This window comes from Larus michahellis, chromosome Z, assembly GCF_964199755.1.
Source record: "Larus michahellis chromosome Z, bLarMic1.1, whole genome shotgun sequence".
NCBI classification, from domain to species: Eukaryota; Metazoa; Chordata; class Aves; order Charadriiformes; family Laridae; genus Larus; species Larus michahellis.
The window spans coordinates 11,961,480-11,986,982 of record NC_133930.1 but is presented as its reverse complement, the minus strand read 5'-3'; the positions used below and the strand labels follow the sequence as shown (position 1 = coordinate 11,986,982).

The 25,503-nt window shown below is 62.9% G+C and overlaps 3 protein-coding genes across 10 annotated transcripts; 1 reads left to right on the top strand and 2 right to left on the bottom strand.

The window, feature by feature from the left end:
• Positions 1 to 1,532: 1,532 nt before the first annotated feature.
• HINT2 (histidine triad nucleotide binding protein 2) lies at positions 1,533 to 2,723 on the bottom strand. Its single transcript, XM_074569663.1, has 5 exons — positions 2,649 to 2,723; positions 2,144 to 2,293; positions 1,938 to 2,042; positions 1,780 to 1,852; positions 1,533 to 1,672 (listed from the first exon to the last, which is right to left on the bottom strand). The coding sequence occupies exons 1-5, from the start codon at positions 2,709 to 2,711 to the stop codon at positions 1,581 to 1,583; spliced, it is 483 nt and encodes a 160-aa protein (XP_074425764.1). The 5' UTR covers positions 2,712 to 2,723; the 3' UTR covers positions 1,533 to 1,580.
• A 262-nt stretch (positions 2,724 to 2,985) lies between these two features.
• TAF1C (TATA-box binding protein associated factor, RNA polymerase I subunit C) lies at positions 2,986 to 8,415 on the bottom strand. 6 transcript variants are annotated; one of them, XM_074570703.1, is made up of 14 exons: positions 8,396 to 8,415; positions 7,417 to 7,769; positions 7,228 to 7,321; positions 6,896 to 7,002; positions 6,708 to 6,803; positions 6,547 to 6,617; positions 6,031 to 6,464; positions 5,781 to 5,904; positions 5,594 to 5,665; positions 5,345 to 5,480; positions 5,122 to 5,250; positions 4,787 to 4,961; positions 4,514 to 4,651; positions 2,986 to 4,230 (listed from the first exon to the last, which is right to left on the bottom strand). In XM_074570703.1, the coding sequence occupies exons 2-14, from the start codon at positions 7,546 to 7,548 to the stop codon at positions 3,011 to 3,013; spliced, it is 2,928 nt and encodes a 975-aa protein (XP_074426804.1). In that variant the 5' UTR covers positions 7,549 to 7,769; positions 8,396 to 8,415; the 3' UTR covers positions 2,986 to 3,010. The 6 variants fall into 6 exon arrangements, with proteins under 6 accessions (XP_074426804.1, XP_074426800.1, XP_074426803.1 ...); XM_074570699.1 differs by lacking the exon at positions 8,396 to 8,415 and having other exon boundaries at positions 6,031 to 6,141; positions 6,217 to 6,464; positions 7,417 to 7,684; XM_074570702.1 differs by lacking the exon at positions 8,396 to 8,415 and having other exon boundaries at positions 7,417 to 7,831.
• A 167-nt stretch (positions 8,416 to 8,582) lies between these two features.
• Positions 8,583 to 17,632, top strand: TMEM8B (transmembrane protein 8B). Of its 3 annotated transcripts, none has more exons than XM_074570611.1 (13): positions 8,583 to 8,735; positions 11,600 to 11,789; positions 12,285 to 12,492; positions 12,647 to 12,780; positions 12,916 to 13,175; positions 13,435 to 13,790; positions 14,217 to 14,313; positions 14,515 to 14,638; positions 16,015 to 16,157; positions 16,330 to 16,508; positions 16,599 to 16,745; positions 16,820 to 16,936; positions 17,165 to 17,632. In XM_074570611.1, exons 1-13 carry the CDS (start codon positions 8,627 to 8,629, stop codon positions 17,498 to 17,500), a joined length of 2,400 nt encoding a protein of 799 aa, XP_074426712.1. In that variant the 5' UTR covers positions 8,583 to 8,626; the 3' UTR covers positions 17,501 to 17,632. The 3 variants fall into 3 exon arrangements, with proteins under 3 accessions (XP_074426712.1, XP_074426713.1, XP_074426714.1); XM_074570612.1 differs by lacking the exon at positions 8,583 to 8,735 and adding an exon at positions 8,834 to 8,899; XM_074570613.1 differs by lacking the exon at positions 8,583 to 8,735 and having other exon boundaries at positions 11,657 to 11,789; positions 12,407 to 12,492.
• The last annotated feature ends 7,871 nt before the right edge of the window (positions 17,633 to 25,503 follow it).

The following is a 25,503-nucleotide window of genomic DNA, read 5'->3' as shown; positions in this document are numbered from 1 at the left end:
TGCGGTCCCCTGCGCGGCTGGCGGGGGCCCAGGCCTCCCCGCCGGTGGTGCCAGGTGGGCCCTGCGCCGCGCCAGCACCGGCCCCCGCCGCTAAATATAGCCATGGCAGAGCGGGAGGCACGGGGCAGGGAGCGCAGGGGCGATGGCAGCCTGCACACAGGCGAGCCCCCCCCTCTCCTCCGGCCTGCGCGCACCCCACGCAGGGTGGACACGGCCACCTGCCTGCGGTCAACGCGTGTGAAGACGCGTGTGCGAACGCCGCTGCGTGTGTTTTGCGTGTGTGTGGAGGGGGTGCGTGTAGCACAGCGCGTTCCGCACAGTGGTGCTTGCACCACACACATGCACGGTGCGGGGTGTGCAGCGCAGGGCAGGTACTGGGGGGTCTGGTGCGTGCGACACCATTTTGCACGGCGGTGAGTGCGCGGCGGAGGGGGGTGTCTGGGGGCATACTGAGCAACGTATTTAGCACAGAGGGGCACACACAGGGGGTTTGGGGCGTGCAGCGAGTTCTGCACACCAGTGCAGGCGCAGGGGGGGCTGGGGCGTGCAGTGCACTGTGTTTTGCACAGTGGTGTGTGCACAGGGGGCCTGGGGGGTGCAGCGCAATTTGTTTAGCAGTGGTGCACACAGAGGGGGGTCTGGGGTGTGCGGTGGAGTGAGTTTTGCACATCCGTGCAGGCGCAGGGGGGGTATGGGGTGTTCAGAGCAACGTGTTTTGCACGGCAGTGCACACAAAGCTGGGGGGGGAGCTCTGGGGGTGTGCTGAGCAATGCATTCAGCACAGAGATGCACACGGAATGGGGTCCGGGGCGTGCAGCGTGGTGGGTTTTGCACGGCAGTACACACGCAGAGGGTCTGAGGTTTGCTCTGCGGTGCAGGCACAGGCGATACAGCGAGCGTAGGGTGTGGTGGTACAGGGGTATGGTGGTAGGTGTTGGTGGAGGGGGCAGGACCCCCGCCATGGAGCCCCTCCCGCACTGCCTGTGGCTGTGACCCACTGGGGAGCTCCCAGCGAGGGCCCTCTGGGGTGGGGGAGGCATAAATGTGCAATTAGCTCGATTTTGCAAGGCAGAAAAGCATTGGTTCTCAATATGGGGCTCTGGCAGCAACACGGCGGTGCTTAGGGGGGACACAGGCGCAGGGTAGGGCTGTGTCGTGGCAATGGGGCTGGGTGGGCTGCCCATGGTACAGGGTACTCCTGGCACACCTTGGATGTTCCCCAGCTTGGGGACACCCTTGTGGCGCCCAGCCTGCCGCCTCCTGCCCTGCACCAGGATGGGCCTTTTTCCCTGTGGGACCTTGGCACCCCCCCAAAAAAGCACCCACTTGCTCCAACTGGGGGTTCCAATGCATCTCCGGCATGGGCAGAGAGATGGGGGGACCCCTTTCCCTCCAAGAAGTGGGGCACCAAGTCCCACCTGCATCCCCACCCTGAGTCCTGCTGCTGGGTCCCCGCTGCTGTGACACCCAAAGCCACTGCTGTCCCAGGCCGGCCACCCCCAGGAGGGCCACTCTGACAGAGAGCCACCAAAGCCACCACCAAGGAGATGCTTTATTGGGGGGCAATGGGCAGGGGGTGCTCAGCCGGGGGGCCAGCCCATCTGCCGCCCCCCCAGCACATGGAGGTGCAGGTGGTAGACGGACTGGGCGCCATGCTTCCCGTCGTTGATCACTGCCGGGAGAGGGACAGGGGTCAGGCCACCCCCACACCACGGTCATCCCCCCCCCCAGCCCTACCCAAAGTGACCACCCACGGCAGGGTAGGGGACAGGAACTCACCCAAGCGGTAGCCGTCGGCCAGACCCTCTGCCTGCGCCGTACGTGCTGCCACCACCAGCAAGTGTCCCAGGAGCTGTCGGGGGAGGGGGGGGGGGCGGGAACAGGAGGGTCAGCACCCTGCGTGTCTGAGCGCCGTTCCCCCCCTCCCCCGGACTCACCTCGGTGTCCTGGGGACCCACGCGGCTGATCCGAGGGATGGGGCGCTTGGGGATCACCAGGAAGTGGACGGGGGCTTGGGGAGCCACGTCGCGGAAGACCAGGCACTGCCGGGGCGGGGAGCAGGATGAGCCCCACATCCTTGGGTGCTCCCCCCACCCCACCCCACCCCCCCAGGTGGGGACACGAGCCCTGCTGTCCCCTCTACCTTGTCGTCTTCATAGAGGATGGTGGCGGGCACGCTGCGGTCGATGATCTTGCTGAAAATGGTGGGCTGCCCCCCCGCCTCCTCGCCGGCCGCCGCCGCCCGCTGCGCCTTGCCCACCTCCCCGTCCTGGCCGCCGGCCGCCGCGCACCGCTGGGGCGGGGGGGGTCACACACACTCAACGCACTGGGCCGCGTGGGGCGGCGGGGGCCCCGCGGCGTGGGGACGGGGTGGGGGGGAGGTGCACATGGGGATGATGGGGGACGCAACTGGGGGTGACGGGCAACATGGGGGTGACATGGCGGGGGGGGGGGGTCGACACGGATGCTCCGAGTCACCGTGGCGTGGGGGTGGGGCAGCCCCACGCCCGCCGCGGACCTTGCCCGGGGGTGGGAGCCGCGGCTCAGAGGGAAGGCACGACGGGGCCCGGACCCCTCCTTTCTAGTCCCTCCCCCCCACGCGTGTCCCCGCTCCGTGCCCTCCCCCCCACGCGTGTCCCCGCGCCCACCTGCCCCACGCGCGCCCGCGCCGCCCAGCCGCGCGCCAGGCCCCGCGCCAGCACCGCCGCCATGGCCGCCGCGCCGGCCCCGCCCCCCTCCCGCCGCCATTGGCTCCCGCCCCTGTCACTCCCCACCCGGCGCCTTAAAGGGACCGCACCCTCCCACGCACCACCCCCACGCGTGACGCGGGGGCGCCACCGCCGGCCACCCGCCCGCGAACCTCCCCCCCCGCCCAAAGGGTACGTGTAGCGCTACGGACCCCCCCACACCCCACCCCACGGGTGGGCGCTGAGCCCACGCGTGGTCCCACCCCACCACCCCCCCCAAACAAAGGGCAGAGTCTGGTCACGGGTGGGGGTTTATTGGTGGCTCAGAAGCCCATGCGCGGGCGCTTGCGGCGGGGCTGGGAGGCGGAGGAGAGCTGGCTCTGCGAGGAGGGGATGCAGAGCTGGCTGGCTTGGCTACCCGAGGGCTCCAGGGCCTCAGGGGGGCCATCGGCCCACACTGCCAGGTAGTCCCGCAGCGTTTTCCGCCGCTCCTTGGGGATGCCGCAGCTGCGCAGGCTCTGGGAGGAGAGCAGGGCTTCCTCGGGAGCCGGGGATGGCGGGGGGCTGCCGGCGGGTGGGGAGACCTCCCTGGGGGGGCCGGGGGAGAGCGGCGGCGGGGCGGCGTCACTCAGCTCGGAGAGCTCGGACTGGTAGGTGATGGAGGAGGTGAAGCTGGCCGAGAGGCTGTGCCGGCCACGGGCTCGCTTCTGCCGCCGCCGCCGCTCCCGCAGTGCCTGCTGCCGCTGCGCCATGTTGAAGCTCGTCCTCTCTTCCCACCACCGCTCCCAGTCCCAGCCCCAGGATGCCGTCAGACGGGTGCTCAAGGGATCTGTATCCCCCACTGCCGGCTCCAGGGGCTGCGGGAGGGCAGGGGGTGGGGGGTCCCAGCGCTGGATGCGGCCCCCATCCTGCATGGCCTGGCGCAGACGCTGTCGCGCCTGCCCATGCAGGGTGCTGGGAGCTGACGGCTCCTCCAGCTCTTTGCGGGTGAAGAGGCGCTTCTGGCCAAAGGTGGGGGGCCGGGTGCGCTGGGGGGGGTCCCCGCAGCCCTTGGAAAGAGCCTTCATCCAGCGACGGTACCGCAGGGCTGCAGCCGGGGAGGGCTGGGGGCTGGCACAGGGCTCCTCGGGACGCTCGGCTTCCTGCGGGGCCGGGGAGGGCTGGGAGCTGGCACAGGGCTCCTGGGGACACTCGGCTTCTTGGGGGGCTGCTGGTGTGCCCGCATCCTCCTCCTCCTCCTCTTCCTCCTCGTTGATAATCACCTCCAGGTTGGACAAGTAGAAGGTTTGCTCTTCCTCCTCTTCTTCCTCCTGTTCTTCTTCTTCTTCCTCCTCGGGGCCCAAGCCTCGTGGGCTGCTGGCTGGATCGTCGAAGAGAGGGGAAGAGCCGGGGGCTCCCGCAGCCTCGTCTCCTGGGGTGGACGCAGGGGGCTGTGCTGCTGCTTCATGGGTCAGCCTCTGGCAGAAGACGTCCCCAGCCTCGGAGAGCTGGAAAACCAGCAGGGACTCCCGCAACCCGTCCTCCTGCAGCGCAGCAGCCAGTCCTGCAGGGACAGAGGGCGACATTCCCAGCGGTGCCACCATGGCCAGCAGTGGGGCCTGCCTCCACGCCCCCCCCCACCACCACAGGCACACTCACTGCTGGCTCCTGCCCCCCACATCCTATTTTAGATCATTAATCTCTTGCATGGGGTTGTTCAAGGCTTTCTTTTGCTTTTTCACCCACCACCCCAGGACACGGCACGGGCTGTACCCACCACCTCACCTTCCAGCCCATATCCCTCCCCTCCCAGGGACCTGCACCCCTGGGTGACGCAGGACACCCACCGGCAGCTGGGGCGCCGAGGCGTTGCTGGAGCAGGCAGTGTCGGTGCGGGAGCTGTGCGGGCAGGTGCTGCAGGCAGCTGGCAATGCTGTGCAGCTTCTGCGGAGGCCCTGCAAGCTGGCAGGCTGACCGGCTGCCCCCTGTGGAAGGACACACCAAAAATTATCTGCCGAGCACTGATGGCGGGGCTGCAGCTGGTCCCAGTGGCAAGGAGGCTGCGACATGTGCACAGGGGAGACCCAGCCCCACAGAAACCCCGGAGCCCCGTTTCTCACCTCGGTACTGCAACAGCAGCAGCTCCTGGGTGCGGGATGTACCGAGCAGCACCTTATGGCTCCTCCCGGGGCCCCCTGGTGTCAGGTGGGCAAAAAGAGGGGGGGCTTTCATCATGTGCGCCCACTTCAGCACAGGCACCAGCGGCAACCGCTCGTCCAGCACGTACACAGAAAACTGGGATGAGAGGCATGGCTCAGCGGGGCTCACCCCAACATGCTGTGGCAGCCCCCCACAGATAGGTGATACCCCTGCCCATGGGTGCTGGAATCCAGGGCTGATCGGGGGTGTTCCCGTCCAGCCCCTGGCTGTGCCCACCGGGTGTGGTGGGACTCACCTGGGTGGTGACAAGGTGCTGGGAGGAGTAAGCCCTGCCCATGTACATGGGTAGCACCACCCGCTCGCCCTGCTGGCAGCTGGCTTCCTCACCCACCTTGAACAAGTCGAAGTGGCATCTCTCGGGGGCCTGCAGCAGCAGAGTGGGGTGCTGTCAGCACCCTGGCCTGGGGAACCCTCTCCCCAGCTTGCCACCAGCCCCGTGCCCACGCTCTCAGGCTCACCCGAGTGTCCAGGCACTGCAGGCCAGTGCGGTCGGCACAGCTCAGCACCCGCGGGTGGGCGGTGAAGTCACTCCAGCGCCAGGGTGAATCGTCCCGAAAAAACATGGTCTGGGGGTCATGGCGGAGCCGCTGCAGCCTGTGTGGAGAAAGCAGTGCAGGGCAAAGCTGCTCCTCTTGCTTGGCTCTCCCCTCCCCCAAGATCTTGGGGTCTGCATAAGCCCCCTCCCAGCCCTGAGTGCCCCATCTCACCCCGTCTCAACGTTCCAGAGGTAGACGGCTCCGCTCTGGGTGCAGACGGCCAGCTCCCCGGGGAGGTGAGGGCTGCAGGATGGGGGGGATGGCATCACCGTGGGGGTGGGAGCAACCACCACAACAGGAAGGGCTGCAGAGGCAGCAGAGCCCCCTCCTCACGAAGCTCCATTCCCCCAGTGCCTACCTGACGGTGAGGCAGGAGGCAGGCACACTGGTGCGGATGACCTGCAGTGGGGTGGGGGTTGCCCCTGTCCTGCCTGACACACTCCAAACGCCGCAGTGATAGTCCGAGCGGACACCGACAAAATCTGGCAGGGGACAGGAGGCAACATATGAGACGGCAGTGTCCCAGGGACTCCCTGCCACCGCTCCACCCCGTGCCCTGCCCAGTCTGAGGTACAGATCCCAGGGTATGGATCCCAGGGCTGGCTCACCTTCTCCGTCCACCCGGGCAGCCGCCACTTGCCGGATGCGTCCGTTGAGCTCAAACTGCGCCGGGGAGCCCTGGGCACAGGGCAGCTCCTCCAGCACCACATCCTGGAAATCTGGGGTGTCAGCTAAGGGCAGTGCAACATGACCCCTCCCTTCCCTCCCCAAGGACACCCCACGGGGAAGGATACAGAGGTGGTTCATGGCCTGCCCTCCGGGGTACACTAGGCGGCCTGTGCGTGCCCCCAGGTCTTTGGGGGGCAGCCAGGCCAGTGCCCCCCCTGTGGGGCTGTCATCGAAGAGAAGGCTGGCCCATTGCAGCAGCAGGTCCTCATGTACGCAGTCTGCCAGCAGCCCCAGTGGCACCTCGAAGAGCCAGTCACGGGAGAGGTGGGAGAACCAGCGCAGGCGGGGGACGAGGTGCTGCCGGGGGCAGCTGCTGTGGGACAACAGCTGGTGTCAGGTGGGGGGAGAGAGCAGGAGGTCCCCCAGCCCTCTCTATAGGACACAGGGACGCTTACCGCCTGGCCTCCAGACGGTCGATTACCTCCCTCAGGGCCGTCATCCGGATGGTGCAGTCCCGGGCCTGTCTCTGCAGGGAGGAGAGGGGGCAGAGGCTGGGGATCGCAGCTGCAAGGGGAGGAGTCGGGGATGGCATTGTCACTGCTGGACGGACACTAACCCTCAGCTTGGAGTTGCCCAAGTAGAAGTTCTGGTGCAGCAGCCGCCCCAGGGAGCCAAATACATCTTCAGGGTGATCCACAAAGAAGTGGCTCAGCTGTACAGGAAGGACAGGGAGGGGCTGGGATGTGCAGGGATCCCGTGCTGTCCTCCCAGGTCCTCAGTGGGACATGGCGCCCCAGGCCCTACCTGCCTGGTGAAGTCCAGAGCAGCTCCGCACTTGCCTGCCTGGAGCTTCCTGCGCGGGACGCCGCGGTAGAGGATGTCCTGAGGTGCAACTGAGGGGACCCAGCAGCCTGCGGGGAGAGGGCAGGGACTGGCCGGTACTGTACAAGTACTGGGACCCCGCTGCAGCACTGTCCCCGCTCACTCCGGGTAGAGCTGCTAAAGCTCCCCATGCCAGCACAGTAAAGCCGGTGGGGATCCCGCGCCTCAGGGCAGCTTGGCGGGCAGATGGAACGAGATGTCCCCCCGCCTCTCCCCAGGACAGCATACCCCCCTCCCGCCCCTGCGGCACTCACTGGCGTTGGGAGGCAGGAGGGGCACGGCGGCAGCGTCGGCGGGTTCCCAGCTCTCGCCCATCCCGCCGCGGCGGGGCACGAACGTTGTCTCGGCCTGCGGGGAGAGGGGGTGGGAGGCGAGAGCGGTCCCTGCCTGCCCCGGCCTCCCCCAGTCCGCCCCGACCCCCCCATGCTCCGCCGCGGCCTCACCTGGCGGCGGCCGGGCCCGGCCTCCAGCACCTGCCCGTGCTCGCCCCAGCCGGCGACCGGAGCGGGGCCCCCCTCCTCCTGGGGCGGGCCGGCGCCGAAGTAGGATGGGAAGAGAGCGGCCGGGAACTCCATGGCCCTGAGGCGCACCGGTACCAGAGAGCGGGCCTGGGTCCCGGCGCTCCCGTGGGTCCCGGAGCGGTCGCCGGTAGGTTCCCGCGCAGGACCGGCGCCGCCACCGGAAGTGGCGTCACCAGGACGCCTCGCTTTCGGCGCTGCGCACCAATCAGCGCCCGGGAACAGAGCGGGGACGAGAGCGGCGCCGGCGGCAGGGAGACGCGGGGCGCTACCTCCCCCTGGCGGCCGGAGGGAGAAAACGCTGTTCCAGCTTCCCCCGCCCCCGTAGGTTCCCAGCCCTTGTCCCTATCCCCAGCCCCTGTCCCTGTCCCCAGCCCGTGTCCCTGTACCCCAGCCCCATGTCCCTGTCCCCAGACCCATGTCTCTGTACCCCAACCCTGTATCCTTGCTGTAGACCATGTCCCCGTCCCCAGACCTACATCCCTGTGCCCCGTCATTGTTCCTGTCCCCAGCCTATATCCTTGTCCCCATCCCCAAATCTCTGTCACCAGTCAGGCCCCTGTCCCACAGACCATGTCGCTATCGCCCAACCTCACATCTCTGTCCCCAGACTGTACCCTTGTCCCGAGACTCATGTCCCTGTTCCCCAGCCCCCTGTCCCTGTCCCCAGCCCCAGTGCACACCACCAGGCCGTGTCCTGGTTCTCCAGCCCCATGTCCCTGTCCCTGTCCTAAATCCTTGTCCTCAGCCCCAAATCTCTGTCGCCAGCCAGGCCCCTGTCCCCCAAACCCTATCCCTGACCCTCAGCCTCATGTCCCCGTCCACAATCTGTGTCCCTGTCCCCAGCCCCGTGTTCCTGTCCCCGGTCGTGACCCTGTCCCCAGCCCCGTGTCCCTCTCCCCACCCGTGTCCCTGTCCCCCGGTGCCCCGAGCAGCGGCGTGGCCACGCCGGGGGGACCGGCTCTCTCAGGGAAGCGGGGGGGGGGGAGGCGGGTCGCCACCTACGGCGAGTGACGCGCATGGGGGCCAATGTTGACGGGGGGGCGGCCCCGGGGGCGGGGCGGGTGACGTCATGGTCGCGGGCGCGCGGCGGGGCTGGCGGCGGCGGGCGCCCCACGGCAGCCGGCGCGGCGGCATGGGGCGGCGGGGCGGCGGGGGCGGCGGGCAGCGGCGGCCGCTCGCCCCCCGCCTCCGCCTCCCGCTGCTGCTCCTGCCGCTCCTCCTCCTCCTGCCGCCGCCCGCCGGTGAGTGCCGCAGGGACGGGGACTGGGACCGGGCGGCGGTGGGGGGGGACACCGGGTGTGGGGCACACGCGTGACCGCGCACCGGGACGGGTAGGGGGATGAGGCGCAGGAGTGCTCACGCGTGGGGTGCGGGTGCCCTGGGGCACAGCTGTGCACGTTAAGGGGTGCGTGTGCAACGAGGAGGGGGTTGCACCCCCCATGCAGTGGGGCATGGGGTGTGTTTGTGGTGGGGTGTGTGTCTGCAACGGGTAGGAGACCTGCATGCTGTGGGGCGTGTGGGGGGATGTGTGTGTGCACGCAGTGGGGCACAGGGTGCTTGCGATGTGGGGCAGGAGGATGCACTTGCAAGGGGTATGAAGTACACGAGCAACGGGATGTGGGGGGTGCACGCAATGGGGCAGGGTGAGAGTGGGGCACGGGGGTTGGTGGTGTGTGTGCAGTAGGGCGCAGCGTCTGCCTGCTGTGGGATGCAGGATGTGCATGCATTTGGACACGGTGAGTCTGTGCAACAAGGGATGGGGTGCGTGTGCAGTGGGGTTTTGGGGCACAGTGGTGTCACCACTTGGGTGAGGGAGGTACGTGCGATGGGGCAGGAGGTGCAATGGGGCACAAGGTGGGTGCGATGGGACCCAGAGATGCATGTGCAATGGGGCATTTGCGTAACAGGGCATGGGGAATGCATGTGCAGGGTGTACCAGATGTCCATGCGATGGGGCGCAAGGCTGTGTGTGCTATGGGGCCGTGATGATAAGCACGCTGTGAGGCATGGGGTACCCATGCAGTGGGGCACAGCAGTGTGCATGCCAGGAGGACACAGACGGGGCAGGTGAAGTGGAAAGCCCAAGAGGGGCAGGTGCATGGGCAGTGGGTTCGGGGGGACTGCAGATGCAGAGGGCCCCAGGGGCAGAGGGCTGTGGGCCTGCATTGGGGCAGCAGGGGTGGACGGCCGGTGGAGAGGGGGTTGTGCCAGGTGGAGAGACACCGGCAGGACTCTGCCAGGCGATGGGCGTGCTGTGGGGCACGGGAGCTTGGCGGGGATGCAGGGGGTCCCCGGGGGCTTGGAAGGGGCGTCCCCTGGGGAGCGGGGGGCGGCTGGCCGGGGGCTCCCGGGGCCGCCGTGGGGCGGCGGTGGGGCGGCCGCGGGAGCTGTCCGAGGTGCTGACCACCGATCACGGGAGCTCTCCGCGGTGCTGACCACCGGCCGCCACTCGGGTCCCTGGTCCCGGGTGTTTTCGGGTCCTGGGCTCCGACCGCTGGCTTGGGACAGAGGGGCACTTTCTTTCCTCCTTCCCCCTGCTCTCCAGGATAGGAAATCATGCTCTGTCCTCCAGCGACCTCCCCCCGTGCTATGGCCACATTGCCACAGGGGTTTCAGCTTGACCCTCTTCCTGCAGCTGGCTCCCCACACCTTGCCCTGGTCACAGAGGAAACCGCACTGGGACCGGGAAGCTCCGAGTGCTTCCTGCCATGCCACCTCATAGAGTTGCATTCCACATCCCCTCCTCCCTAGGGTCCCCTGCCAGGTCACTGTCTCCACATGGGGAGGGGAGCCGTGGAGTTGCTTGGTGGTTCATTATGGGGAAACTGGGCTCCGGTGCTCTTGCATTGAGACAGGTATTTAATGTCTGGCTTGTGTCGGCTGTCAGTGAAGGGGAGGGGAGCTGCCTTTGTTCCAGGCAAGGGAGCAGATGCATGTCAGTGTACAGCCAGCTGGGGCTGCACACACGCAGCAAAAACACACGTGCACACAAGCACATGCGCGCACTCCCTGCCAGACGCATGCTGTGTAAAGCAGCCCTTCTTCTCAGCTATCCCACTCCTCACTGGATGAGTCCTCCTGCGCACAGCCCTACTCCAGCCTGGCATCCCCCTTGCTGGCAGCTTGTTTGGAGGTGCATCTCTTCCTTGGTGCATCTCTGAGGAGTAATGGATGGGTCTCCCAGGCTGGTACTGGGGAAGTGTGGCAATGGTGGGGTGAAGTTACTGCTATCTGGAGACCAGGTCTCTCTTGTCTCTAATATGCCAAGGAAGTGGCTGCCCCACTGCTGCCAGGGCTCCTGGAAATCCCTGGAAAACAAACTATCAGACAGTTGGTCAGGGAGATGTGACCCCAGTGAGTGCCATGGGCTTGCAGGAAGTGTCTTGCAGACATGGAGCTGTGCAGAGCCACACGCGCCCATGCGTGTGGGTGTGCATGCCTCCACTTGGCCGTGCATGCAGACAGCACCCACGTGTGCATATGTGCACACATATGTGCACCATTCCTCCTCCGCAAACCATGGGAGAGCTGGGAGGCTGTGCAGGAAGTGTACTGCTCACTCCTTCTTCTTGTGGCTCTAGGGTGGGACTCTGGTTTGTAATAAACTCTGTGCTGAGCCTTCTCAGCAAGCAGAGAAGAGGGAAATCTGTGTCCCTGTGGGAGACGACCTGTTGGGGCAGGGCTGGAGCTGTGAGGAATGGCCCTTTATTACAGCTAAAATGCAGATAGCAGGTCCTCACTGAGAAGGACAATGAATTGAAAGAGGTGGTCTGCAGTTGGTCAGAGCCTGAGCCGGCAGGGCTGAGGGGCTCCTCAGGCTCCAGAGGATGAGTGCCCACAGCTTGGGGAACTGGGCTCGAGGTAATGCTGAACCAGGCATGATGCGGGCTGTGCCAGGGTTGGGAGATACAGCTGGGCACAGCTGACATCAGCCCTGGGGACTCACTGAAACGGCCCAGTCCCAACACCTCCTGCCTCCAGGCTGCCGGTTTTGGGGCATATTCAGAGTCTGGGTGGGTGGGCCTGGTCTGTGAGGGATGCTGCACCACCCCCCCCCCCGCCCAATCCCTCACCCCACTGAGAGTCCCTTGGTTCTCCTCTGCAGATGGGCTCTTTGTGACCGACTACTTCACCCGCACACCACGCAAGCTCAGCCCATTCCGCTCCTTTGCCAGCATTGAGCTCTTCCACTTCCACATCCCCGAGGACACAGTCATCGCCGTCTGGAACCTCATCACCTTCAAGGAGCAGGGTGGCACATTTGGGGACCAATGCCCAGACCGTAGCATCACCGTGTGAGTAAGCAGCCTGCCCTATCTGTTTCCTTCCTGCCTGCCTCTGCCTGCCCCTGCTGCCCCCTCCCTGGACCTGCCCTGGAGACAGTTTGCTCTTGTCTACTTCTTGCTTGCACGTGCACATGTGCATGTATGTGCGTGCATGAACACATACAGAGGAGCGCTCATGCATGTACATGCACACAGGCACCCCTATGCAGGCACACACGTGTGCATAGATGCATGCACACGCGTGCATATGTGCACTTGCATGCACAAACACACATGCCTGCTCACTCCCCACAATTCATCTTCCCAGGGCCATTGCAGGCTCCACTCTTTTGAACACCTACCCAGGGAAGCTCACAGCCTCCAGCAAAGTCACCACTTACAGGTGGCTTCCCATGACGTCTTTGAGCTTCCTAAAAGCATGGAGAACAGACCCCCACATGTAGGGCAGGCTGGCCCTGCCACGATGCCCAGCCTGCACCCTGCTAACTGCTGTGTCTCCTGCAGATATTTCCGTTCAGGGGCTCCCTCCGTCATTAACCCACTGCACACGCACTTCCCCAGGGACACGGCTGTCCCTGGCTCCTTCGCATTGACCCTCACCTGGACCCTGCCCAACCGCACCACAGGGGTCTTCAACGTCACCAGCCCGCTGCCTGGGGACTGGTTCCTGGCTGCCCACCTGCCCAAAGATGAGGGCAAGATCTCCGTCAAGGTGAAGGGCTTGGGGGGAACGTGGGGTGGCAGGGCTCACTGCAGGGCTCTGCTTGGGCCTGACTGTCTTGGGCCGGCAGCACCTGGGGCAGGTGTGCCAAATGGGAGGAGTGCCCCGTGCCTCCCACCCTGTGCTGACTGTCCTGCTGGTGCAGGGGCTCTACGAGGAGTGCCAGTATCTCTTCCAGCCACAGCTCATTGTGCAGCGCCTGGTGAACATCGCTGTGCTGTACCCCGGTTATGTCACTGAGCAGAGCATGGCCCCCCACAACCGCTCCAGCCTCTACAAGTAAGTGCGAGAGGGTCTCCTAAGGAGTGGCCATCCCCAGGGTGGGGACCTTAGTTGTGCCCCATCCCTCTGGCTTGCCTCCTCAGCCCTTTTGGTTCATGGTGAGGGGCAGGACCTGACACTGCTGTCCCACAGGGTGTTTGTGCCCAGCTACACGTCGCGTGTGCTGGTGGAGGTGCTGCGGTGCCACGGGGCTGAGGGCTGCCCGCTCTGGCTGCGTGTGCGGGCCAAGGCTCCCCCCTTGCACAACTCCACAGCGCTGGACTGCCGGGAGCATGCTCCCTGCCAGCTGGCTCTGGACCTGCCCTTCTGGCAGCACTGGTACTACGTGCTGGTGGAGAAACACCCCGGGGTGCCGGGCTCTGTCTCCTTCCAGGTCACCGTGCAGCTCACAGGTGAGGGTGCATGGGGAGGTATGGGTTGGGGGCATGGTCTTGACTCTGCTTGGGTGACTGGTGGGGGGGTAAAGGATGCCCACAGGATCTGTCTCCAGCTGGGCACAGGGTTATACCCAGCTCTGCTGGAAAGAGGACACTGGGAGGTGTTGGGGATGGGTTGCAGATGGAGGTGAACAGTGGGCAAGAAAGGGAAGTGGGAGCTAAGACAGGGCTGGAGGGGTTGTGCGTTGCCTGGGCTGATGACTCTGCCCCCCAGACTGCTCCCGACCCAGCCTGGCCCGGCCACCTTTCCTGCCCTCCAGTGCCTCCATGAACATGCCCCACTCCTTCGGCTCAGCGGGCGGGCTGGCACTGGGGGACAGCCCTCCGCCTGCCAGCCCCAACGGCACGAAGCACCCGGTCCCCATCCCCACTGCCTCACCCGCCAGCGAGCGGTGCTGGCCAGTCCGCCCCACGCTGCGCAATGAGCTGGACACCTTCTCCGTCCATTTCTACATCTTCTTCGGGCCCAATGTGTCAGTGCCACCCGACCGCCCAGCTGTCTTTGTCATCAACCTCCTACCGGTGCTGGACAGTGGTGGGGTGCTCAACCTGGAGCTGCGGCTCAATGTGGTGAGGTGGCCAGTGCGCCAGATGGGGCAGAGCAGCCTGGGGAGAATGGGCTGGGAGATGGGTGGTGTTGGGGCTGCAGCAGGGTGAAGGGTAGGCTTTGGTGGGCTCTTGGGTCATGGTTTGGGAGCTCTTGGGTGATGGAGCTCAAATTAGGGTTCTCCAAGGGCAGGATGATGACCTGGATTTGGGGTGTTCTTGAGTGATGGAGCACAGATTAGGGTGCTCTAAGGGCAGGGTGATCATCTGGATTTAGGGTGTTCTTGGGTGATGGAACACAGATTAGGGTGCTCTAAGAGCAGGGTGTTGGTCTGGATTTGGGATGTTCTTGGGTGATGGGCAGTGGGTTAGGGCCCTGCCATGATCTGGGTGCTGTCAGAGCAGGGGACATCCCCGGCACTGCCTTAGGGTCATCTCCTCTGCCATCAGAGCTCCCTGTGTGGTGAGAACGTGACAGTATTCGGCTGTCTGAACCATGAAGTCCCACTGACTTCTGGTGACAACGCATCGGTCACATGTGAGACAGGTAGGCTGCCCTCTGTGTGTCCATCCTGCCGTGGCTCTGGGGGTCACACCCACCAGGCGAGAGTCTGGGTGGGACACGGCAGAGACCGTGGGGGCATCTGGCCTCGGAGCCTGGCACAGGGTGCTCTGTCCCTGTCCCAGCTGTGCCCAGGGTAAGGGGCTGCCCCCTGCCCTGCTCACCCAGACCTCTCCTGGCCTGCAGAGTCCCTGGCAGGCTTCCTGCTCTCTGTCAACGCCACTGCCAGCCTCAGCCGCCTGCGGATCCCCTACCCACAGACAGGCAGCTGGTACCTGAGCCTGCGCTCGCTCTGTGCCACCGAGCATGGGTAAGAGCCCCAGTGCGTCCCCTCCCTGCCCGCCCAGAGGGGATGTTCCCACCACGGCCTGCATCCACATGCGCTGTGGGTCCGTGGGTGTGCCGGGCCCCTGCACTGCGTGTCACTGCTCCAGCGTGTGCACGTGGCTTCTGTGGGCTGTGTGTCACCGTGTGAGTGCCTGCGTGGGCACGGATGGGTTGAGCTTGCGCCTGCCTGGCCATCTGTGGGTCCCCGCGGCTCTTCCCTCTGTCTCTCGGTTAGGAAGCGCCTGTCAGCTTGCAAATGCCGTGCATCTGTTGGTGCCTGCCCATCTCTGCGGCAGTCCCCATCTGTACCTGTGCTGGGGAAGAGACTGGGCTGTCACTGCGAGGGCAGGGCTCGGCTGTGTGTATGAGGGGGCAGCTCTGGTTAGGCTGCTGTGCCCCTTCTCTGCTCAGCATCTCCAGGGACCGGTCCTGTGTCTGCGGCTCTGCTCCTGGCCCGTGTGTCTGCCTGAGTGCCCTGCAGAGGAGAGGGGCTGCTGTGTGCGTGTGTCTGTACGTGCGAGAGTCCGTGTGGGGCTCTGTGCCGCACAGACGGTGCTGCGTGCGTGTTCGGTGCAGGCATGCCGGCAGCACTGGGTGTTCGGTGCATGCATGCGGATGGTGCTGCAGGCACGTTTGGTGCATGCGTGCAGGCAGCACTGCATGAGTGTTTGGGTGCACGCATGCAGACTGCTCTGCGTGCGCGCATTTGCGTTTGTGCAAGCGGACAGGGCTGTGTGTGTTTTTTACACATATGCGTGTTTGGCTGCACGAGCACACACAGGGACAGCAGGCACACGTTGCAGACATCTCCTCTGTACGTTTGTGGATGCTGGGGTGCCTGTGTGTGCACAGGCACCGCTCACTGTGTGCCGTCTAGACGTGTGCCTGTCTGTGCTCCTGTGTGCCCGAGGCTGCCGAGGTGCTGGGCGTGCCTAGCGCTGTGTGCGTGGGCAGCGGGGATGCTGTGCCTGCTCTCACTCCTACGCTGCATTCCTAGTTCACGCCGAGTCGCCAGTTGCTGCCGGTCCATTCCCCAACACGGTCACACGCAGGCATTGCAGGGCATGGTGTTTGCACAGCAAAATCCAGACGAAATAGCCCCCTAAAGGCAAAGCAGGTCTAAGCGCGGCCGCATTCCTCCTGCTCGCCCAGCCTGGCACAGGCAATTGCAGCACACAGATCCTTGGGGACCAGCTCTGAGCTGCCATACGTAGCACCAAAGCAGCTCATTTCCGCGCTCACCCCATCCCAGGGTCTCCCATCTCCTGCCAAGTCTGGGTGCGAGTGGTGCCTCTGCTGGAGGCAGGAGCTGCTCGAGGGGCGCAGAGCGAGGGCTTAACACCTTCTCCTGCGCCACAGGTTCGAGCCCTGCACCAATGTGACAGCCGAGGTGTACCTGCGCGCCTACCTCTCGCCCTGCATCAACGACTGCGGCATCTACGGCCAGTGCAAGCTGCTGCGCACCAACAACTACCTGTACGCCGCCTGCGAATGCAAAGCTGGTGAGAGCTGCCCCGGGCACCCACGGTGCCTGCTGCACCCAGGGACGCCCGGGGGGGTTGTACCCCATTAGTCCCCCCAGCTCTTTGCAGGGCGCTGGAAAGGGGCTTCCCCAATCCCTCCCTCGCCCCTGTTGGGTGCTGCAGGGGTGACGGCAGCTCTCCTTGGCCACAGGCTGGAATGGCTGGGGATGCACAGACAACGCCGAGGCTTTCTCCTATGGCTTCCAGCTCCTCTCCACGCTGCTGCTGTGCCTCAGCAACGTCATGTTCGTGCCTCCTGTGGCCATCGCTGTCCGCAGCCACTACCTCCTGGAAGCTGCCGTCTACATCTTCACCATGTTCTTCTCCACCGTGAGCATGGGGTTAAGGGCAGCAAGGGAGGGCAGGCGAGGGGCTGGGGCCATGCGAGGCAGCTCTCACCCCATTTTTCCCCCACCCCAGTTTTACCACGCCTGTGACCAGCCGGGCATTGTGGTGTTCTGCATTATGGAGTATGACGTGCTGCAGTTCTGCGACTTTCTGGGCTCCCTCATGTCCGTTTGGGTGACTGTCATCGCCATGGCCCGGCTCCAGCCTGTGGTCAAGCAGGCAAGTGTGGCAAAAGGGTGCATGGGTCGGGCATGGAGGGGACCCATCCTGACCGGTGCCCTGTTGCCCCACAGGTGCTGTACCTGCTGGGGGCCATGCTGCTTTCCATGGCTCTGCAGATGGACCGCCACGGGCTCTGGAACCTGCTGGGGCCCAGCCTCTTCGCCTTAGGGATCATGGCCATCGCCTGGGTAAGGAGATGCCGTCCTTGTCCTCTTATGTCCCCAACCCAGCTTGGCTCAGCATCCTGCCCAGCTGTCCAGCCCCGTTCCCCTGCCAGCATCTCCCCTCTGCTGCCTTGACCCTTCCCCATGAACCCCCCTACCTGGCTCCTGGGGGATGCGTCACCACGGCATAGGGGTTGTGCCCACCCCTCCAGCCGTGGCTGCCTCTTCCAGCCTCCGCTTTCCCCACCACAGACAGCTCGCACCATCAGGCGCCGCCACTGCTACCCACCGACCTGGAAGCGCTGGGCTTTCTACCTGTGCCCAGGAGCGCTGATTGCGGCGGCTGCCGTGCTGCTCTATGCCTTCGTGGAGACAGAGGAGAACTACTTCTACATCCACAGCATCTGGCACCTGCTCATCGCTGGCAGTGTCGGCTTCTTGTTGCCACCCCGTGCCAAGCCCAGCAGGCGCCTGGGGCCGCTGCCCCGGCGCAAGGGCTGTGGGTACCAGCTCTGCGTCAACGAACAGGAGGAGCTGGGACTCGTCGACCCGGCCGTAGCCTCCATCAACAGCATTTGTACCAGCTGATGCCGATGGCAGCCCGGACTCCTGCGGCACGGACAGCAGCTCCTGTCCCCGGGAGCGCCAGGACTCCTCCGGGAGGGTGCACAGCCGCCCGTGCCACCCTGTTCTTACAATTACAGCCTGGTTGAACTTGTCTCCGGGAGTTGCTGCAGCTCAATCTGGCACAGAGATGGGGGGACTTCAGGCTGAGCGGGGGCAATGCTCCCCTCTTTGCAGGGCCACGGAGGTGCCATGGGGACGTGGCTGGGTGAGGAGGGAGGAATAGCAATGGTTTCTGGCTCCTGCTCAGGGGTCTGTAGCAAGTGCTGCTACTCTGTGTTGGGCTGCTCTGGGGCTGACTCAGCTCTGGCATAGAGCAAGGTAGCCAGCAAGAGGTGGGGGGCCAGGGGATGCAGTCTTTCGGGTCGCTGCAGGGCAGGCTGCAGGGCTGGGATGACTTTGCCATAGAACCGTGCTCTCACAGGATGGCTGTAATGCCTGAGCCACGAACAGCTGTGCTGTGTCAGGGCAGCTGGGGTCCTCCCCGTGCCGGCAGGACCATGGGGAGCCCATGGCCCTGGGGGTAGCTGCCACTGGGGAGTGGTGCCAGTGCTGCCTGCTGTGCTGCTGCACGGGGCTGAGAGCGCACAGCCTGCAAGGGCCACATCCCCCAGAGCCCACAGCCCTGTTGGTGTCACCCTGCTGCCCGAAGCAGCCCCCCTGTGGGGCCCCAGGCATGAGTGTACCCACCCAGGAACAGTGGAGAGGTGACCCTGTATCCCTGTTGGTGCCACCAGCCATGAGCAGCTCCTTGCTGCCCTGTCTCTGCAGGACACTGAGCATCAGTGTGAGGGGGCGTTGCATGGACTGTATCCCCCCATCTGGCTGGGGCAACCTTGTCTCAGCCCCTGTTCCTCGTCTTCCCCCGCAGTCAGACTCAAGGGCTCAGCACCCATCTCAGCTGGTGATGACTGCGGTGTGGTGGCAAACACCCGGGCTGGGTGCATGGCTCAAGGAGAGGGCATTTCCACCCAGCTCCTGCAGCTCAGAGCAGGCAAGATGGACCAGCGAGGAGAGGGGAAACCCTACTGCCCCTTCTCACCCCTGCAGGGATTGCTCCGGCCCCCTGGGCTCTTCCCAACCCCGCAAGGGTTTTGGCGGTGAGTCCCGAGGCAAAGCTCTGCATGGCTGGCAGTCACATCTTAGCTTAGCAGAGCCCACCCACCATCAGCCCCCCTGCCCGTACCCCGGGAACAGAGCTCAGCACAGGGAGATTTACTGGATGCCTAACAGGATTAGCGACTGCGGGCGGGCAGGCAGCTCCCTAATAGGATTGCAATCTAATTAAACCTGCTGCTTGGGAGCTGGGCCCCAGCTGGCTGGAGCAGGGTGGGCTCAGGGGGCTGCGGGGGTGGCTGGAGGGGATCCATGGATGGAGCTGGCAGGAGTAGAAGGGGGGATGAGATGGCGAGGGCCATGGTGGCGGTGGTGGGTCCAGGGCTTTGCTGCCTGCGTCTTTGGGCTGTGCAGGGGATGATGGCTGCGGGGGAACCAGCCTGGTGAGGACGTGTGCCAGGCAGCCTGGGGTGGCTGGGGAGGAGCCACGGTCACTGTGCAAGGGGGCTGGGGGACCTGCACCCACCACCCTCCTTCCCCCAAGGGCTCACCCTCCAGCCACACAAAATGCCCTGTCTGGTCCAGCCAGGCGGTTGATTAAGGATTAATCATTTAATTAAGAACATTACTCACTTCACCAAGTCCAATTGCATCCCCACAGCAGTGGCAGCCCCCAGAGAATGAAGAGCTCAGCTTTAGCTTTCACATCAGCAGCACGCTGCAGTGCGATGCACGCCGAGCACAGGGCTTTGTCCCACCTCGGCGTGCGCACCATCCTGCGGGTGGTCCTGCGCAAATGCACCCCAATTTCATGGAGAAGTCAGTACTCCATGCAGCATCCCCTGTCTCACTGCTGTAGGGATGAAATGTAACCCCACTTCTGGCCCAAGTTTGTGCAGACCCTACAATAACAAAGCCTAGCAAGAATGTGGCGGGATGCGCATTCCCCTTGCAAACAGCTGTGCAGCCCCTGTCCTAGCCTACGACAGACACCATGGGGTGGCATATACAGGTCTGGACCCCCAGGGGGTCCTGGCAGAGGTGGGCCGGAGTTCTAGCTGTCAGAGCTGCCCAGGGAAGCCCAGAGTAGCCATGCAGACCCTGCTTCTCCAGCCTGCTGGGGCAGCTCAGCGCTCCCCTTTGTTTTAATTAAACCTGTGACTGCATTTTTCATCTCAAGGACAGGACAAGCGGTCAACCGTGCTGCCGGGGAGGGAGCTTGGCCAAGCAGTGCTGGAAGGGATCCAGGCACTCTTTGCCAGCCCAACTCATCCCCTGGGGCCTATAGGCTGCCCGCCGAGAGCTGGGAATCCCTCTGCCCACTTCACCCCCAGCCCCAGCAAGGCAGAAACCCGTTTCCCTGCCCAGGAGGCTGGCACAGCTCGGGGTCCATTGCGATGGGGTGTGATACAGGACCTGCAGTCTTGTAGGACTGGAAGGTTTTCACTCGGTGCTCCTGGCACCAAGCACAGAGAAGCCGCTCTTGCCCGTGGGACACCCAGCACAGGCTGTGCGGCACCCTCTCTCCCACCAAGCCTGAGCGGGAGCGTGCTGGGACACCCATGGGAGACTCCGCATCCCCTCAGACGCCTCTCCTTCGTCGTGGGGTCAGGACCATGGGCCTGTCCATCCCTATGGGACTAGGTGAGCTTTGCCGGTGTGTTTCCCATGGTCTCCACCCTTGGCCCGATGTGGATAGGCTTGGGGTAAAGGCTGGACTCTGCCTTTCGCCCCCTGCTCAGAGACTTGGGGTCTCTGTGACCCCCACCTCCACAGTGTAAACAGCCTTCCTTATGCTCCATCCCAGCCTCTGCCAGGCACAGCAACTGTATATCCATGGCAACAGTGTCCCTATAACAACCAGGTACATCTGACATCCCCATGGCAACCAACTCCCTGAACAGCCAGTGAAGAGCTTCTCTTCCTCAGTGCTGGAGAGGGATGGGGGGGTTCGAGCCCCACCAGGGCTGGTGCTTGCAGGGACATGGGGACAGACACAGCTGAGAAGGGGCTTTGGCCAAGTGCCTGGGGCAGCACAAGCCTTCGTGGCCTCTGTTTTGCTAGTGAGGCTGCAGGGGACACAGGCGATGCAGGAGGATGGGGTGGCTCTGGGGGCAACATCGCCCCAGCTCAGCCTCCTGCATCCCAGCCCCATCCTGCCTGCTGGGCTGTCAGTGCCCTCAGGCTGGCATTCCCGGCTCTGACATACTGCCAGGAAATGCCTATCCTGAAGGCTGGGACCATGCTTCCCCCCACAAACCTCCTCCCATCCCTAACTCCCACTCCAGGGATGCTCTGCCCGTTGCCCACAGCCTCCTGGGCCCTCCAGCCCCTGCCTGCCCATGTCTGCCGGGGCAGGCTCACCAGACAGTAGCCCTGATGCAGTCTGTTGTTGCAGACAGCAATTGCACGCCATGCAACTTTAATGTGTCAGGCCTGAATTATTGAGCCCTGCAGCGGGCTGCGTGCGTGCAGGCAGGACCCATCACCCCTCCTCCTCTCCCTGCCCATGCACGCCATGGCTGGAGAGAGGTCCCAGACTTCGGGGTCTCTCTAGGAGCAGGAGGGTGCTGTGCCCCTTGCTAGCACCAGGGGTTGCGAGGTGCAGGTGGCAGCATAGCTGTTGGTGCCCCTAGCTCGGCTGCCTGAGTGTTGGTGGCCCCTGTGCCATGAGACACCAAGGATGGTGTTATCTCTGCAGGGGCAGGTGTACAGGGAGGGACGCACCATCTTGCTCTACCCCTGCCTCGGCCTTTGCTCCCTGCGTCCTCATGAAACTCCATGGCCAGAGGCAGCAGACATCCCACTGGTGCCCTGGGAGGTCCTCGTCCCTCTTCTGCTTGCTCTGCTACCAGGTCCCAGTGAGATGAAGCCTTTCCACCACAGTTGACATAAATCCTGCCATGGGTGCATCCAGAGCTTGCTTCCTGTCCGGGCACGGCTGTCATCGTGCCACTCTGGGGATGAGAAAAGGCTGGGAGAATGGCCCGGCTGCTCTCTTCTTTTGCAATTTGCCCGGCATACCCTGCAGCCACTTGATGATTTTCTCATCAGAGTAGCAAGCCTCGACCGCCCTCCCCGAGCAGACCCATCCATCACCCACGGCTGGCACTGCCGCGCAGGTTGCAGGCGCTGGAGCCGCCTGCCCTGCTCTGTCCCTGGCCATCCCTCAGACCCGCAGACAGCAGCCAGGCCACGGCCAGCCTGGGGGGAGCAGCTCTGAGCATGCAAACAGATCCCATTTCCCCTGGAGCAACCCACGCGGAGTGGGCTTCCTCACCCCTCCTTCTTCCTCATTGCCTAGCCCTGCGTCTCACCCTCCCCACTGCCGTCTCCAGCCCTCATCCCATATCAGGGACCCCTCAAAGCTTCCGTCCCAGTCTGCAGGGGGCTGGGCAAGGGCAATCTGGGAGCCAGGCACCTGCGAGCAGGAGATACAGGTACAGATGGAGCAAGCCCAGCCTTACCATATGCTCCTGCATTGCCGTGGAACATCTCTCCAGGGCGGCACCATGCCTTGGGTTCCTGTTCCATGCAGCTGGGACAGAGCTGAACATGGCAAAGCCAGCCCAGAACAGGGACACGGGACTCAGAGATAGACCTAGGGCATCAGGAGCCAGCATTGCCCCAGCGACACCTTGTGCCACAATGCCTGGAGGCGTGACAAAGCAGCAGGGTGGCAGGAGTCACCCTGTTTTGCATGAAGGTACAGGTGCAGGGGCCATGGACATGAGGGACAAATGGCTTAGCTGTACCCACAGAGACCGGAGCATCATGGGGGGCTGTGTCAAGGGACAGACAGCAGCTGCCATGGTCGCATGGCTGGAGGGGAGCAGCGGACAAGGAAGGGGGACACTGTGACACAGGAGACCAGGCAAATGTGGTGGTGATGCAAAACACCACAATTTTTAGCTGCTGGTAATTTTCTTGGAAGGGCTGGTGGGGGAACCCACAGTGGGGGAGGTGGACTTGGGATTTTATCTTTGGCAATTTAGAAGAGGGCTGTTGAAGAGCTGCTCTGCTGAGCGGAAAAGCCACTTGAGTCGTGCTTAACTTCATCAAAGGAACTGCATAGAAATCAGGGAGCTTGCTAAAATAAATTAATAGAGCAGCCAGGAGGGCAGAGTGCCTGCAGACAGCACGAGAATTGCTCACAGCAGCATGCTGGAGACTTCCAGTAAATGAGCGTGTCCTTTAATGAGTTTTGTAGGGCAGCAAGGCTGAGGAGTGGAGCAGGTGAACGGGTGGGCAAAGGCATTCCTCAAGGAGGGGAACCTGTGAAAATGAAGAGCGTGGGGAAGGGGATGAAGCCATATGGACAACCAGAGCAAAACGACCCCCAAAAATGCTTTGAGGAAGATCCTGCCAACAGCGTAAAATTGCCAATAATGTTGCAGTGCCAACTTTGAGGTCTTGCTGTGGCCATGAGGCTTTGGGGGGTGTCCAGGGGTGCAGCAGAGTGCTGCAAGCTGGACCTACCTCCTTTGGATGAATCCTGGGGTAGGACCTGTACGTCCTGCAACCCTTTGCCTTTTGTGTTATGACATGAAAGTCAAGTGTTTCTAGCCCCGGAGCAGACACCCAGGGCCCGTATATCAACACAGAAGAATGATGTGAAGGAGCAGCCTTGGCACGTCGTGGCCAATGAGCAGGGGAAGGATCTCCTGTGGGCTGCAATTGCCAGAACAAAGTCTACAAGTACAAAGTGCAGCTGCGTTTGCTGTCAAGTGGTAGGAAATTAAGGCAGTTACTCTCATGAGAAATCAGCCTCGCACCAACAGAAATCAAACTGTTACACCAAATGCAATCCTGGATATATTTATCTTAAGAAGCAAGCCTGCAGAGGAAGATAAAACCATGTTAGCGGAGGCTGAGAACATTTTCCATGGGATGCAAAGCCACTGTTCCCTTTATGGCTTGCAGATTAAAGTTTTCTCATAAAAACCACTTCCCCCCACTCAAATACCACCACTAAAATTTCCCTTGAAAGAACCAAGTGCTAAGCAATATGTTGTTATGTATGAACAGTGCTCTCAATGGAAGCTGTATTAAAGAAATCACACTGAATCCTCCTGATGGAGTGTGAGTGGTGGCTACACTGAGGGGAATATTACTGTTTATTCTTACTTCATATAAAGATGCTTCACCACCCCCAGGGCTAAAACCCAGGGCTCCACATTTTGAGGAGGAATACTTTGGCAAAAATTGAACGGACTTGGAACAAGTGCAATCCAGATGCTCCCGGCTCAGCGGGAGGAGAGGTAAATCCCAGTGGCCTCCAGGCGCCACGTCCTCCCATGGAGCTTTGCCCCAGGGCTTGCCTGCAGTCAGCAAATCTCCTGCCAGCACAGCTACAGATCCCAGATGAGCCCATGGGGACTGTTGTTCTAATTAACTAATGAGGGCATCTCCTGCAGGGAAGATGGATAACGTGAGCTGGAGGCTTCCTCCCTGTTTTGGGAGCAAGACCCAGCTCCTCTCGAGGAACCCCGTAAGTGTTAATAAACCCCGAGGATCAGGGTGCAGTCCCTGCTGTGGGGAGATGCCAAGTGCTCCCAGACACTGAGCATCAATGGAAATTCAGTCTCAGAGCCCAGGTGTGGTCCTGTTCAGGGCTGCCTTCAAAAACCCACTTGACCCCATCCCCTGCCCGGCAGGTAGGAAGGCAACTTGGCTGCTCTCACCCCTGAGTCTTCGCTTATGTCTCATCCTGTCTGCTGCAACTCAGAGTTTGTTTGTTTGTTTTTCCGAGGCAAATCACATGACAAAATTAACGTCTGATGAGGGTGAAGTCCGTGCTGTTATTTCCCTGAGCCACAGCCAGGCACAGCGCAAGGAGGAGCCACTTCAAAGAGGGGAGCCGCTTCATTAAAATAGTGCTTTTGACAGCAGGATAAACATCCTGATACACTTCAAAGCAGCTTCCTCTCCTTGTCCTTAGACACCCTATTCCACTTCACTCAGTTCTGGATTTTGGAGTTATACTTCTGCGTAATCATAGAATCATAGAATGGTTCGGGTTGGAAGGGACCTTAAAGCTCATCTCGTTCCAACCCCCTGCCCTGGGCAGGGACACCTCCCACTAGACCAGGCTGCTCAAAGCCCCATCCAGCCTGGCCTTGAACACCTCCAGGGATGGGGCATCCACAGCTTCCCTGGGCAACCTGTTCCAGCACCTCACCACCCTCACAGTAAAGAATTTCTAAATCTACCTTCTTTCAGTTTAAAACCGTTACCCCTCGTCCTATCGCTCCACTCCCTGATAAAGAGTCCCTCCCCCTCTCTCCTGTAGGCCCCTTTAGGTACTGGAAGGGCTATAAGGTCTCTCCGAAGCCTTCTCTTCTCCAGGCTGAACAACCCCAACTCTCTCAGCCTGTCCTCGTAGCAGAGGGGCTCCAGTCCCCTGATCGTCTCTGTCCTCTGCAGTACCGCAGCTGGGTGGTCGTTTGCGGGGGGAGATGTTGGGTGCTGCTTTGCAGCACGTGAGACCTTTGGGGCATGACCACAAACCCAAATACTCTGTCATTGCATTCTGGCCCACCTAAGGAGAGTTAAGAGTTGCTGGTGAAAGTGACTCCATTTCCATTGGAAAATCATCATGGTTTTAAAAGACAGTGCAATAGAGAAATGCTTGACGGCACTGAGGGGGTGTCTCCATGCCCAGAGGTGTCCATCCCTCCGGTCAGCCTGCCAGCAGAGGCTGCAGACCCACCTCTGGCAGCAGGCTGGACATTCAGCAGTGTGGGAGGAAGCACTGAGGTGGAAATGATGACCGCTTGCAGAAGGAGAGGCATGAGGAGGCAGGAGCGGTGTGTGCACGGGCTGCCAGTGGGAGTCATGCTGCACCCCAGTGGTTTGCCCATGATAAACCTCTCCTCCAGCATTTGGAGTTGATGGGAAGGATTTTGCCA

Excerpts from the sequence above, each read along its gene's own strand:
- HINT2 (XM_074569663.1), bottom strand. The coding sequence starts at position 2,711 with ATGGCGGCGGTGCTGGCGCGGGGCCTGGCGCGCGGCTGGGCGGCGCGG. Across the intron at positions 2,294-2,648 it reads CGCGGGCGCGCGTGGGGCAG|CGGTGCGCGGCGGCCGGCGG; the intron begins GTGGGCGCGGGG and ends CCCCCGCCCCAG. Across the intron at positions 1,673-1,779 it reads GGCCGACGGCTACCGCTTGG|TGATCAACGACGGGAAGCAT; the intron begins GTGAGTTCCTGT and ends CTCTCCCGGCAG.
- TAF1C (XM_074570703.1), bottom strand. The coding sequence starts at position 7,548 with ATGGAGTTCCCGGCCGCTCTCTTCCCATCCTACTTCGGCGCCGGCCCG. Across the intron at positions 7,003-7,227 it reads CCTCCTGCCTCCCAACGCCA|GCTGCTGGGTCCCCTCAGTT; the intron begins GTGAGTGCCGCA and ends CTCTCCCCGCAG. Across the intron at positions 5,666-5,780 it reads GCCTCCTGCCTCACCGTCAG|CCCTCACCTCCCCGGGGAGC; the intron begins GTAGGCACTGGG and ends CCCATCCTGCAG.
- TMEM8B (XM_074570611.1), top strand. The coding sequence starts at position 8,627 with ATGGGGCGGCGGGGCGGCGGGGGCGGCGGGCAGCGGCGGCCGCTCGCC. Across the intron at positions 14,314-14,514 it reads ATCGGTCACATGTGAGACAG|AGTCCCTGGCAGGCTTCCTG; the intron begins GTAGGCTGCCCT and ends CCTGGCCTGCAG. Across the intron at positions 14,639-16,014 it reads CTCTGTGCCACCGAGCATGG|GTTCGAGCCCTGCACCAATG; the intron begins GTAAGAGCCCCA and ends CCTGCGCCACAG.